The following is a 12,857-nucleotide window of genomic DNA, read 5'->3' as shown; positions in this document are numbered from 1 at the left end:
GTGAGATTGATTGATGAGACGTCACTGAAGAACAAGATCAGTCAGGCTCCCAAAGGACCTTGGCCGAGAAAGCCTTGAGTTGATGTTACAGTCTGTCTGTCTGTCTGTGTTGTTTTAAGGTCCCGAGCCACAATCAAATGATGACAAGATTCAACGGGCGAGTCTTGACAGACAAACACTGTTAAAGGTACTTTTCAGTGACTCCACCCTTTGTTTTCCTACCTGGGGAACCCTGAGACCTTTGAACTCGGCCTTGTGCCACCATCATCGGTTAAAGGCTCGTGCTCATTTCAATCATAGCTCGGAGTATGACCTACATAGGTAGGTACTTAAAGTAGATTCTCTAATTTAGCGGTACTTTTTTTTTTTTTTTTTTTTGAAATCACTGGCCTTGTTACCTACAAGCGGTGAATCAAACGGTTCCCCTATATTAGTAGGTAATGAGAAATTCAATATCAGCCCGAAACCCATCCATGTAAATGTAGGTAGGTAGTGTACGATACTCTGTAAATGCACTAACATACTGGGCGGCCTCGCTACTTGCCCGCTATCAGATTAGCGGATGAACCGCCCGTACCGCGATGCATACGTCAGTGATGGGGAAGGCATGGCGTAATCTATAAAGGCTTTTCGTATTCGACGTGAGTTGGGTCAAAAATCATGTTGGACAAAGGGTACGTGTACAGAAGTTTATTATTCGACTAAAGATAGAACTTGACAAAATATGGCAAACAAGATCTCAAACACTTGTTTACCCGTTCTATGTCTCATTGATTCCGTGTCTAGCATCGACCCGAGATTTGCATACAGAGAGGTCTATCTCCTGTAATGAGTGTCTGGGCATCCGTATAAGCACACTGTATAATACAACAAGTACCTCTTTGACTAATACAATAACACATGTGAAGCTTTGGATGCCCAATCACAAGGTCCCAGAATCATTCTCCTTTGAAAAAAACATGAGGCCGGTTGTAGGGCTGATTTCGCGGTAACATGTAATGCTCTATCCCACACCAAACGCTCATCTGACTGCATATACCTACGGGCCGCAACATGTTAACTCGACCTATTACGGAGGGACCGAAGCATGTCAGCCGCCTTGAGCCACAGCCCTACAGTACAGCAGTCACAGGCCGAAGAAATTATCTTGAACGAAACTCCTCTCATTCCCATGTACATTTGAACCCTGAGTTCAGGTTTGGATGATACGCAAGTAAATAGCCAAGAAGTGAACCTCATCTCGCTATATCCACATCATCCATGTCACAACGACTTGGCAGCTGGTTTAAACTTGTCTCTCCACTTATATAAAGCGGTTTGCTGGATGAAACCGTTCGCTCGTTGTAACCAACAGCAATTATCAAACCCGTGCCAAATTGCCGAACCGGCAGGCTGACGTCCCTTTCTCAAACGTGCTAATACGATCGTTGTTCCATGACTCTCTGCTCTCAATACTGACTTGACCATGAGCTCCAAGTTTGAGCTATTCTTGTCTGCTCTCGGTCATGTGAAGTCGAGAGTCTTTCTTTTGTGGATAATAGTAACTAACAGAGAACATTAGTCAGTGGAGACAAAGTACTAAAGTAAGTACGCCTATAAGGATACAACGGCGGAATGGAACTCAACTCCTACGCGTAACTTGACTGATTGTATTGAGTTCATGCCACACAATACAACAACTCTGACACGTTATAAGAATGATATAGTTTAAAGGCCACCGTAAAAAGAAGAAGACGGTGATAATGATGTTGCAGTTGAGTCTACGGGTCTTAATGGTGGGGTTCAACTTGGGCAATCAAGTTTCACATTGAACCCTTGAATCAACAACTTGAATCAGCTCAAGTCAATTCACGAGCTTCCCGTCTTGTAGCGTAGCATACCAAGACTCTCCGAAACATATCACAAAATTTCTAAACCGTCTTCTCATAATCATAATGACAGACGATACACACCGCAAAATCTGGCAGCCCCTCCACCCCACTATTCGTGACCGTCTAGATCCCCAATACGTCGCCTATCATGAGGCACATCTACAGTATATCGAACCAGATGAGATCAAAGACTGGGATGGTTCAACAAGAACAAAGAAGGTTTCTCTGCCTCCAGGAGGAACAAAGCCTGTTCCCGTTGGAAGTATCGACGACTACCATGTTGGCAGATTCAAAGTGAGGGTTTACACTCCCACAGGCCAGTGTGATGAGCGAGGCTGGCCTGTTCTCGTTTGGTTGCACGGCGGTGGATGGGCAGTGGGAGGCTTAAACAATGGCACAGATCTCTGCTGCTGGGCTTGTGAGAGTATGTCTTGTCTCTGAGTGCTTATCTTTGATTGTAGAACGCTGACCCTTGGACCAGAAGCACGCTGTTTAGTTGTCAGTGTCGACTACGGCCTCGCCCCTGAAAATCCATTCCCAGTTGCGGTCGAGGATTCTATTGATGCCGTGAGATGGGTTGCATCTTGTCCAGCCCAATTACAGAAAATAGACACTTCCCGTATCTCTGTTAGCGGAACTTCATCTGGGGCCAATTTGGCTATTGTCGCTGCTCTCTCTGCATCAAATCCAGAAGCCGCTTTGCCAACAGCGCGGCCTTCACTCTCAAACACCATAGCCCACCCTCCAGTCTCCCTACTTCTGTTCATACCAGTTGTTGACAACACTGCTACTGTCGACGGAGTCTGGAAGCCCAATGCAGAGGTCGCCCCTTGGCTCACACCTTCTCGGATGGAATGGTATCGTAAGCTCTATTTTACCCAAGACGAACATCGCTCAAGATGGGACGCAAGTCCTAATCTAGCACCGGATACTCTTCTCAAGAAGCTTCCAAAGACATGGATAGCGATTGCAGAGATGGATATTCTTGCTACCGAGGCGTCGACATTCAGTCAACAGTTGAAGGGATTGGGAGTTAATGTCGAGACCTTGTTGGTGGAGGGTGGAACCCACTCGATTCTTTCCCTTCACGGGGTGATAGACCGAGGATACAAGATGATTGAAGACGCAATCAAGCATTTGCAAGAAACATTTGGCACCGGCTAAGTGCGTAGTTAAGTCAAAATCTAAACATACTATCTGGACTACAATATCCTGTATAACCGAGCTGTGGTACCATAACCTTGCTTTTACCAGTTAAGGAGCCATTGGGAAGTCGCATACACACCAAATTTATAGTGCCATGGTCTGATCTGCGGGTGTCTTTCTGTCGTAATCGGTCGAGTCCTGGCTGGTAACGACCTTGCTCTTGCGACCACGGAATCCCCAAAGTCCTTTGAGACCGCCATCATCCAGCTCAAACAGTTCCCGCATACATACCGCAGGATGAAATAGGTTGAGAACCACCACCGCAACCACTATCAATATACCCTCAAAGCCAACAAACATGTACTGGTCACCCATGATAGGGCCCTCCCACCCTCTTGACAATTCTGCAACTCGAAAGGCGCTCCGCCAGAGGACACAGAAAATGGCCAAGGACAGAGCACCAAGGCAAGCCTTGAACCAGGGTGAATTGCGAACCCTGACAATTTCAGGACGTTGGTCGAGGGCTGCATCGCCAAGAGCACGCTGACGACGCATCGTTCGAAGGGCAAAGTCGACTGAACATGCGATGAAGCTGACAATCGTGATGACTTGGAAGGCGAGACCAGCAATCATGATGTTCGATCCGGTATCGGTACTCTTGTGTTGGTGAGAAGCAATCGAGGCCATGGCACCTCCTAAGGCTTGAAGGACGAGAGATATAACATCGCAAGGGATGAACTAGAGAAAAGAATGTTAGTGTTAGGTCTAGAGTTATATCAACAGCACAAAACACAAATCAACTCACAATTCGAGTGTAGTATTCTGGAGGAAGTCTTGAGTTCTCAGGCCCAAAAGCTGATACAATCCTTCGAAGGCAGAGGTATACCCCAGCAGCCATAAACGCAGGACCGATAGTCAAGCAGCATATCTGTACTAGGAACCCATTCTCGCTCCAGCGGTTCTGCCAACTCAAGATGCGTCCTGCATAACCGATGACCTCGCAGATGAGACCGAGGATCAGAGCAATGTTGAAAGCGATGCCTCTACGAGTGATGACCCAAGTGACTATGAAGCCTATCAACGAAGCTGTAAAGATGGCAAGGAAGGCAGCATTGGGAGCGAGGTCGACGCGATACTGATAGTACCCAGGAACATCTTCGCAGTATTGAGACTTTGGGTTCTTGAAGCAGAAGTAAAAGAGACCGCCTTGGTCAATCCATGTCTGATTATTAAGATCTGGGACGTATTCGGACATGATGTACAAGTGACAGAGAGAATATTGAGAGGGAAAGAAAACCTTGATCCCGTGGAGAAGAGGCTAGGCCAGTATTTATGTTTCAGATTGTGTCGGTTATTCTTCCGTCTTACCACGCTCTTATATTCCAGCTTGAAAACGACTGGCCGAACGAATCCTTCAAGACAGCCACATCAGGATGAGAGAGCCCTACATGTCACGCTAATGAGCAACTGCATCAAAGATAGCGAAGAGGGGGGCAGGGCAAGGCATAAGTCCTGCCTGAAAGCTTTAATAATAATGCATGCGTTTGGACTACTCATTGCTCATAATCGGAGACTGGCTCCTTCACTCCGACGGGACGTAACTATTTTATCCCTCTGACTCAAAGATCTATCACCCTGTCACCAATAGACTGCTACGAGCTTCTATCTAGTAAGAAGCTAGAGATGCCACGAGAGGATGCTATCGGAAATCGGCCCCGTCGTATTTCGTGTTTCAAGCAATACTAGAGCGAAACATAGTTATTTGATATATCCCGCCGGCCCTGATGGACCGAAAGAACAGCAGGCTGTTATAAGTTGACAATTTGTTCTATAACAAAGAAATACAGGTCGATTTTCGTCTTGACTTGAAGTGTATTAGCTCACTTCAGCCGCAATGCCCAAATCTGTCTGAAGGATCAAACAAGCATTGCATTCGACCCACACACCCTTCCTCGCACCATGATCCCTTTTCGTCTATAACATATTTTTTCTCCAATCTGATTCGTTCGTGTTTCATCAATTTTGTTTCCTCATAGAGTCCCGTATATCAAACATTCAGTAGTCTCGTGCAGCGTGGATTACATCAATCGTGAAAAGACAACGGATGACATCCTAGATTATTGTGATATATGTCAGTTGCGCCGTTTGATATTTTAACTTCAAAGAAAATATAAGGGAAAATATAAGGCTTGTATCAGAAAACGACGACTCGACTCCCCCTCTTTCAGCATCTACTTGCTTCCAATTGACCACCTACTTGTTCTTCTTGTTCTTTTTATTTTCCGAGCCACTGTCTCTTCCAGGGCTGCCCTCGCCGTTGGTTCCGCTGGCGCCGCTTTTGGTCACCACACCACCGATGGCTCTACTCGCTCCGATGGTGATGCCTCGACCTTCTCGCATGCCGTCCAGGCTGATGTTGCTTCCCACACTTCCGCTGCGCGTAACACCAGCTTTGACCCTCGCCGCTATAGGAGTCCGAACACCCTCGTCCAACTGTTCTTGACCTGCAGACGGTTCAGTGGGTTCAGTCTGGACACCCTCCTCTGACTGTTCTTGACCTGCAGGAGGCTCGGCGGGTTCGGTCTGGAATGTTGGGGTCACTGGCGGGTCTCCTATCTTGTCAATAGAGTAATTCACCCTGTGCCGCGTTGTGTTCTTTGGCGATGGGATTCCGGATGCAGTCTCTCTTGCTCGGTGAGGTTGAGGGGCGGGCGCGAGCTGGATGCTGTTTGTTCCTTCAAGACTTGGAGTAAGAGTTGAAGACTCGCTCTCGCTACCTAGGTGAGCTTGAGAACGTGCATAAGCATATCCCGAACCTAGTAGACTCTCTTGTCGGCTGACATAGTATCGATCATACTCCTCCTTTGTATGCTCAGCGTCGGTGAAACTGTCAAGCGCATCAAAGACGTGCTGGAAGACCTGTGTATCCACATCTCTTGCCCAGAGGAAGTCAAGGTGCTCGTAGTGGGGAATTTCGGTTGCGACAGTCTGAGGTGGCAGTTCTTTCAGCATCACCTTAATATCCACCAGGGAGTCACTGCCTCCGTATACGAGAACGATAGGAGTCTTGATATTCCGGGTCGGGTACTTGGCCACCTTTGAGTATTTTCTAGTCGAGGTGACACTGATCGGCTGGTGAACATCGTCGTCGTACATCTGAAAACATTTGTTTCGAATGATCTGGAACCAATGAACGACACTTTTTGTACTTGTGAATGAGTATAAATGAGGGTACGCAGCCAATTTCTGACTGGCCGAGATATTGAGAGTTTGCCAGTTGAATAAGAACGAAAGTCCCATATCGATAAGTTTGCTGAAGATGGGCGGGTATAGAATGGTTTCCCACATGGTTGCAGAACTAAGAATAGAGCGACGACCAAATAGCAGGAACAAAACAGAGGGTGATGCCGTGACAAGCGCGTCGACAATTCCGTTAGACAAGCCGGCTGGCGCCATTGCAGGGGCGAGAGCAATGAAGACATTGACCTGGTTGTTAAGCTTGGGATGAATAGCCAAGCTGGCAAAGGCCTGCGCCGTACCCTGTGAGAAGCCAATGTACGAAAGACTTTCCTGCTGGGTGGTATCGAGGATGTAGCTAATGCTGTCTGGGATGTCATGGAAGGCGAATTCGTCGATGGAGAAATCCCAGAAAGCGTTAGAAGTTGGGGAGTGGTGAATCGATTTCTTGGAGTACTTGTTTCCTCGGTTGTTGCCAAACTACCAGTTGTTAGTTGATGATATCTTGAGCATTGTTGATCACGTTGATGAAGTGAGACTCACCCAAACATCGTATCCCTTTTCTACCAGTTCGAATGGAAGACATCGCTGCTCATTGGTAAGAGATACCCAAACCTCTGAATTCATGAGAAGACCATGATGCATGTATATGACCTTCTTTTTCAGACTTGTTGGTCCGTAGTTTACCTTCTGGCCTTCTTCACCCTTTCTCCACTGGAGTCTATGAAGACCTAGAAGATATCCATCCTTGGTTTGAGCAATGTGTTCTTCTGCCTCATAACCCCAGATGCGACATAGCTCGACAAAGTCTGCTGCATCTCGAACTGAAGTGGATATCGCTGAGCAATGATGTTAGTCTAATCCTCGAGCCAATGGGGGAAACCGCTGACTTTTACGTTTATTCTCTGCTCTTCTCCTGGAAGGAGCAGAGAACTTGTTGAAAAGCCTCCTGGAAGCCCTGTAAAAGAGCGTAACGAGAAATGGGGCTGCAAATGATTGTCGTGGTTAGCAAAGGCCCCTACACCGCTTGGAGTCGGTCTACAACTCACGCAATGCCAACGTCAAGACGCGAATGACTGCCTCGAGACCGACGAGAATAAATGAGCCCACGAGGGCAAAATACTCGTAGCTAGCGGTTGAACGTTAGTAAAGTCGGCGCATGTAAGGCAAGCAAAGCGTGTCAGCCTCGCTGATCATCAAAGCCACTCGAACCCAAAGAGATAGTGGAAACCTACGGGCGAAGCCTCCCAATAAAGGGAATAGCCATCGCAACAATCTTTGATTGACGATTGTCGCGATGCACGCCTTATCACAGTATAAGTTTTTAGCTTTGATAAAGGCCAAGGGCTGATTAATGGGAAAAAGGAAAAGAAAAAAAAGAAGAAAAAAAGACTGAGCAAGATGGTTTAAGGTAAGTTAAGTCAAGGTGATGTCACATGTAATTGGAGATAACAAGGTCCGCGCAATCTGTATAGGCACTATGCACAGCTATATCGAGCACTGACGTCCACCAGAACCTGTCATGACGCCTAGGACTTTAGGTACATACTATACTTTTTTGGGCAATGCAGCAGTGTGACGCTTCATTCTTTAGGTATCTATCGCAGTACTTAGCATAGGCGAGGCCCTCGAAACTCGGTGAGGCCATCCTTTACCAAGGGCTAGAAAATATGATGTTTTATGTCAAGGAATTACAGTAAATCAATCATATCCCCTCCCGACAATACCCTGCCGAAACAGTTATTACGGCTGCTGTTGTCAAGTCACAGACGAGACATCCACACGGCCCATGCAAATGTCAGGGTCACAGACAACAGGATTGGACTAGACAGTCGCAGTGGGCCGCCAGCGTTGCGGCTAAGACATACGGATACAAGGAATAGTTAGGCTAGATTCAGATTCAGATCCATTTCAGATTTAGGTCCAGAGATGGACGGACAAGACGAACTGCTCGTAACCAGGTACAAACGGACAAGACACGTGCATATGCATATATACTAGGTAGCCGAGCTTAATTACTGAAATTGTGCGAATGTATCTCATCTGTTATAGTATCGCGGCTTACCGTTCCCATTATTCACCACGCTTGCTCCATTCTTTAGTAAAAAGCTCCAATATTCCATGACTTGCCACGTCATGTCATGTCATGCAATGCAATGCAATGCCATGTCAGGCCATGCCATACTGTTCCCGTTCAACATCGCTCATCCTTCCAGAGTACAAGCAACGATATCCTTTTCCTTCTGTTTCTTTTCCATCTCATCGTCTCATCTCATCTCATCCTCATCCAGTGCTATCGTCTGCTCCATCTCCTATCCACACCTACTAACTATATCTCAAACATCTTGGTAGCGCCCTCTCCTTGATCCGCGCCTCTGGTGTAGCCAGCTGTCAGGTCTTGTTGTCTATTGACTCGACTGCTTGTATAGCCAGAAGCGCCGCGGCAATATCCACTGCGGTTCGAAGTGCGGCTTAAAGTCTTGCATCTCCTCTCGTACAGAATATTCCAAGACAAGCCGAAAACCGTAAACACTCTTGCGAGTATCTTCCGCCATGGACAATAGATGCCACATCACTCGGACGCTACCAAGTAATACAAGAAGAGAAGAGAAAAAAAATCTTTCCAGGAAAACACACCCCGTGGCGGGGCCCACGAGTTGTTCAGTGTTATGAACCAAGCAGTTCTGACTTGCGGTTGCTCTTCCAAAAATCAATGGCTTCGACAATGTCATCTCCCTTGTCGTCTTCGTGTGCAAACAAAATCTGCAATTCAAATTAGCATTCCCATACCCAAATGTAGCGTTGCAAAGAGATCGATCACTCACCTCGTGTGTACTACTATGCAGCATACGAATGTTCTTGCGAGGAACAATGTGCACAGCCCCGTTCTCCATATTACGGAGCTCAATAAAGTTCGCTTCGAACGCAAGAATCCAGGGGTAGCTGAGCGCGAAGCTCTGTGGTGTACCCTCCCAGTCAATTCGCCATTCCGGTCGAGCCCTCCATCCGTTGCGATTAACAAAGAAGGAGAATTCTGAGTAGTTAAGCAAGAACTCCCCATTAAGTCGTTCAATATGGATCGGCTTAACTCCTTCTTTGCGAGCCACAAAGTCGAGCGAGGTGTCGGCCTGGTCAAGTAGCGATTGTGTCTCAAGAGTCTCGAGGGAAACAACCTCAAAGCCTCGAGCGCAGGCAACGCAAAGTTTGGACTTAAGGAAGTGAACGGACGACGACTCGGTGGGAATGTAGAATTCCTTGAACGGCTTAAGTTCATCGTGTCCGCCGCTCATAAACTTGCCTATACCCTTCTGTTTCTTGGCCTTGGTCATGGCGTCGTTAGGCTCAAACACCTTGATCGTAGTAGATAGGGCAGATGATTTGACACAGCAGACCAGATGTCTACCCAAGCAAATTCCCGTCTTAAAGAAACTGCAATGGCTCTGGATCTTCTTAGGCCTCCTAGACAATGCGGGCTCGTCGGGATTAAGAGCCGAAACAGGATAGGACTGCAGCGTCTTATTGGATAAGACCAAGAGAAGTTGGTACTCCTCCAGGATGTCAATCTGAGTGACACTGGCAGTTTCCAACACGCGGCGTGGTACCTGATCCTTCACCTTACGATCAGAGAGGTAAACGCCGCTGTCTGTGCCGTACAGGAGTTTACGGCCGCCATCTGGATCAATATTAGTTGACGTGGATTTTATTCTATAGTATAGGGAACTTGCCAAATGGTGTAACACAGTTAACTCGGTTAGTGCCAGCAAAGAAATGGCTTGATATAACCGTCGTGTTGAAGAAGTCGGCTCGAGAACGAAGACGCTCCTGTGCGGTGTGAATGAATTCAAGCCACTTCTGGCGTGTCGCCTGGTTCGATGCAAAAAGCGTCAGTTCATAACCAGCTTTTCCGAGATGGCGGAATGTGATTGGCCACCCTTCCTTTCTCGCTGGGTCGTTGGTATTGTTACGCATCGAGGGAATCAGACTTGAAGACGCTCGCTTCACGCCATCCTTTGAAATAACTTCATCCATTTCCTTAATTGCAAGAAGTTCCAAAGGAATGGGTCGACGGTATGCCTTAATCTCCTCGGCCTTGCCTGTTTGCTTGATACGAACCAAAAGAACCGCGTGATCAAAGAGGAAAGCTGTAATCTCGGGAGGATCGGTGGCTGTCTTCTTAAACTGGCACTTGAAGACCATCTCGCGGCCCTCTTCAGTAAGGCGAAGGTCTACCTTTTCGTTAGGCCTGAATCGAAGCTGCTCGTGGAGTCTTCGGAGGTTAAATCGATTTTCAGCCTTTCCAGACTCTGCGTTGACTCTGCCCAGAATGTCTCGGATCATGACCAGGACCTTGGGAATGTCCTCCTTATCGGGGTTATCATCTTCTGTATACTTCAATACGTTCTCAAGTAGCAAGGGATAACGAGCCAGACGAGTCGTTGGCTTGGTCAGATAACCGTTCAACTCCAGTTTTCTCGATTCTTTACGCCTTTCGATCTCATCCACAAACTTGCCGAAATAAGGGTTCACGGATCGTTCGTTCTCAAACTCGAACTTTCCTTCCAACTGTTTTGAACCGTACAAGATGAAGGGCTCGAATTGAGGAACGTATTCCAGGAAAATGTCACCAATGTTGTGTACAATGGGCTCCTTCTGTTGCCGAGTCGTTAAGCCAGAGGCAAATCGGGAGCTGACGGTATGAATGCTAGGGTGGTCGATAATGTTGCTGAAGATTGTCTTGACCACCTTTTCACGACGCTGAACAGGCACTGGTGAAGCCTTTGATCGCAAAGGCAAAATCCAAAAGTCTCGGAGATATTCCAGATCCTTGACAAAGTCTCGTTCGGTATAGCAGATTTCCGAAATGACCTCTTGCCTCTTTTTCTCTTTGTCTCCAACCTTTTCGGCAACTTCCTTGGGAACTGAGTTGATCCAAAGCTTTTGTTCGTCAGTCTGATCGACTTCGTCGTCGACAGCATTAACAGCATCCTCTTTCCGCAAACCAGGGTTGATCTTCAGATTAAGCCTGGAAACTTGCTCCAGGCGTCGAGGACAGGCGATGGAATAACAGAGCTGGTCCCTGGTACAAGTGGGAGAGTAACATTCAGAGAGGAGGACAAAGACACCGTTCACCGCAGGCTTGTCTTCTGGCTCATCCATTAATGTCTCCCTAAACTGGTACATTTCCGATTGGGAGTCTCGTAGACGATGCTCGTAAGTGACATCATGAAAGTACTTTTGTGCATCTAGAGCTCGTCCAAGAAGCAAGGCCAGGTTACGGTCGGTAGTCCTGATAATGTATGATAGAACATCTACTGCCTCTGATCCGCTGAAGGCATTCTTGTAGGTCAATTCGTTCTTGGTGCGATCGCCAACGATAATCTTTTTGCGAAAGCATTCTCCTACTCGAGAGAGGAGAGCCGGATACACGAGGGGGGGTCGGATCTTGGTCGCAGTGGGGGGTCGTTCGCTCTCAATCGACTTGCTCCTGGTAGGTCGTTGAGCCAAAGTGGAAGCATCTGACTCTGAAGGGGTGATGGTTGGTGCTATGGTAGAGGCCATCGACATGGTCCTACCATGATCGCCGCCACCATTGGAAGAAACCATGCTTGATGTTCGGGTTTGTGATCCTGGGGCGTGAGGCATTGAATTGGGATAGCCATTAGGGTTTGGTAGCTCTGCTGGTGCTCGCCTGTTAGGTATAACTCGCCCACTCATAGTCTGATGGGCATCCATGCTCTGAGGCTGATAATTTCCAGTTAAAGACATAGTGCGATCCTCGTGACGTTCCGGCACGACTCGCCCTTGAGCAGTCGTCCTGGATGATGAGTTCTGCTGCGTGTACGGGGCCTGTCGAAGGTGATTTGCAGGTGCCTGCTGATACGCGCTTGGAGGAGGATGGTACATTGGCTGGCGAGGAGTAGAGGCAAGTGATTGTGAGCGATAAGGATCATTGTTCATGGCCGGTGCTGGTCCTGGTGCTGGCCCTCCTTGATAGAAGCGTTGAGCTGGCGTCCTGGGCCCAGGAGCTTGCTGCGGTGGGGGGCCTCTTGGATCCATTCGCGGAGGTGCCGGCCCTCCAGGCCCAGGTCCGGGATATGGACGTCTCGCCTGCTGCTGTTGCTGCATATAATGAGGTGGCATTTGCTGGCCACCGGATGCTGATCGCTGAGAAGGATAATAACCATTTCCCATCATACTATTGCTATCCATCGTCCGAGTTCTGCCGGCGTTCGGGTGGTCGCCATAATGGCCTGGGGGAGCACGAGGCGGTGGCTGCCTCTGCATACCGGAGGACATGGAGGACATGGTCTGAGTGCGACCAGGGTCCATTATGGACTGCGGCATGGAGGACGACGAAGTCATAGTTTGAGACCGACCAGGAGGAGGAGCCGCGCCGAAGATGTTGGAAAAAGCGGCATCTCGTTGACCGTAGTTGTCGTCACCGTATCCTCTTTGTGGTGGTCGTTGAGGAGCTCCTCGAGGGTCGTAACCGTAATTGGACATGGCAGCGGATACTTTACAAGAAGCATGTCAGGAGACAAAGACGAGGTTTAAGGGGAGACGTTTGATGAGGGGGATAATATTACCGGCAGTTTGGTGAGC

The 12,857-nt window shown here is 48.0% G+C and overlaps 4 protein-coding genes across 4 annotated transcripts; 1 reads left to right on the top strand and 3 right to left on the bottom strand.

The window, feature by feature from the left end:
* Nucleotides 1–1,934: 1,934 nt before the first annotated feature.
* FGSG_08569 (uncharacterized protein) lies at nt 1,935–3,035 on the top strand (the record flags this gene model as incomplete). Its single annotated transcript, XM_011321879.1, has 2 exons — nt 1,935–2,295; nt 2,368–3,035. 2 exons carry the CDS (start codon nt 1,935–1,937, stop codon nt 3,033–3,035), a joined length of 1,029 nt encoding a protein of 342 aa, XP_011320181.1.
* Nucleotides 3,036–3,161: 126 nt separating this feature from the next.
* FGSG_08570 (uncharacterized protein) lies at nt 3,162–4,272 on the bottom strand (the record flags this gene model as incomplete). Its single annotated transcript, XM_011321878.1, has 2 exons — nt 3,162–3,755; nt 3,823–4,272. The coding sequence occupies 2 exons, from the start codon at nt 4,270–4,272 to the stop codon at nt 3,162–3,164; spliced, it is 1,044 nt and encodes a 347-aa protein (XP_011320180.1).
* Nucleotides 4,273–5,270: 998 nt separating this feature from the next.
* Nucleotides 5,271–7,521, bottom strand: FGSG_08571 (uncharacterized protein; the record flags this gene model as incomplete). The annotated part of the gene is made up of 4 exons (XM_011321877.1): nt 5,271–6,734; nt 6,798–7,093; nt 7,304–7,383; nt 7,490–7,521. 4 exons carry the CDS (start codon nt 7,519–7,521, stop codon nt 5,271–5,273), a joined length of 1,872 nt encoding a protein of 623 aa, XP_011320179.1.
* A 1,400-nt stretch (nt 7,522–8,921) lies between these two features.
* Nucleotides 8,922–12,758, bottom strand: FGSG_08572 (uncharacterized protein; the record flags this gene model as incomplete). The annotated part of the gene is made up of 3 exons (XM_011321876.1): nt 8,922–9,017; nt 9,080–9,927; nt 9,995–12,758. 3 exons carry the CDS (start codon nt 12,756–12,758, stop codon nt 8,922–8,924), a joined length of 3,708 nt encoding a protein of 1,235 aa, XP_011320178.1.
* Nucleotides 12,759–12,857: the final 99 nt, after the last annotated feature.

Source organism: Fusarium graminearum, chromosome 2 (assembly GCF_000240135.3).
Source record: "Fusarium graminearum PH-1 chromosome 2, whole genome shotgun sequence".
In the NCBI taxonomy this organism is placed as follows: Eukaryota; Fungi; Ascomycota; class Sordariomycetes; order Hypocreales; family Nectriaceae; genus Fusarium; species Fusarium graminearum.
Note: the sequence above shows the minus strand (reverse complement) of the source record. Positions and strands in the feature narration are given on the sequence as shown.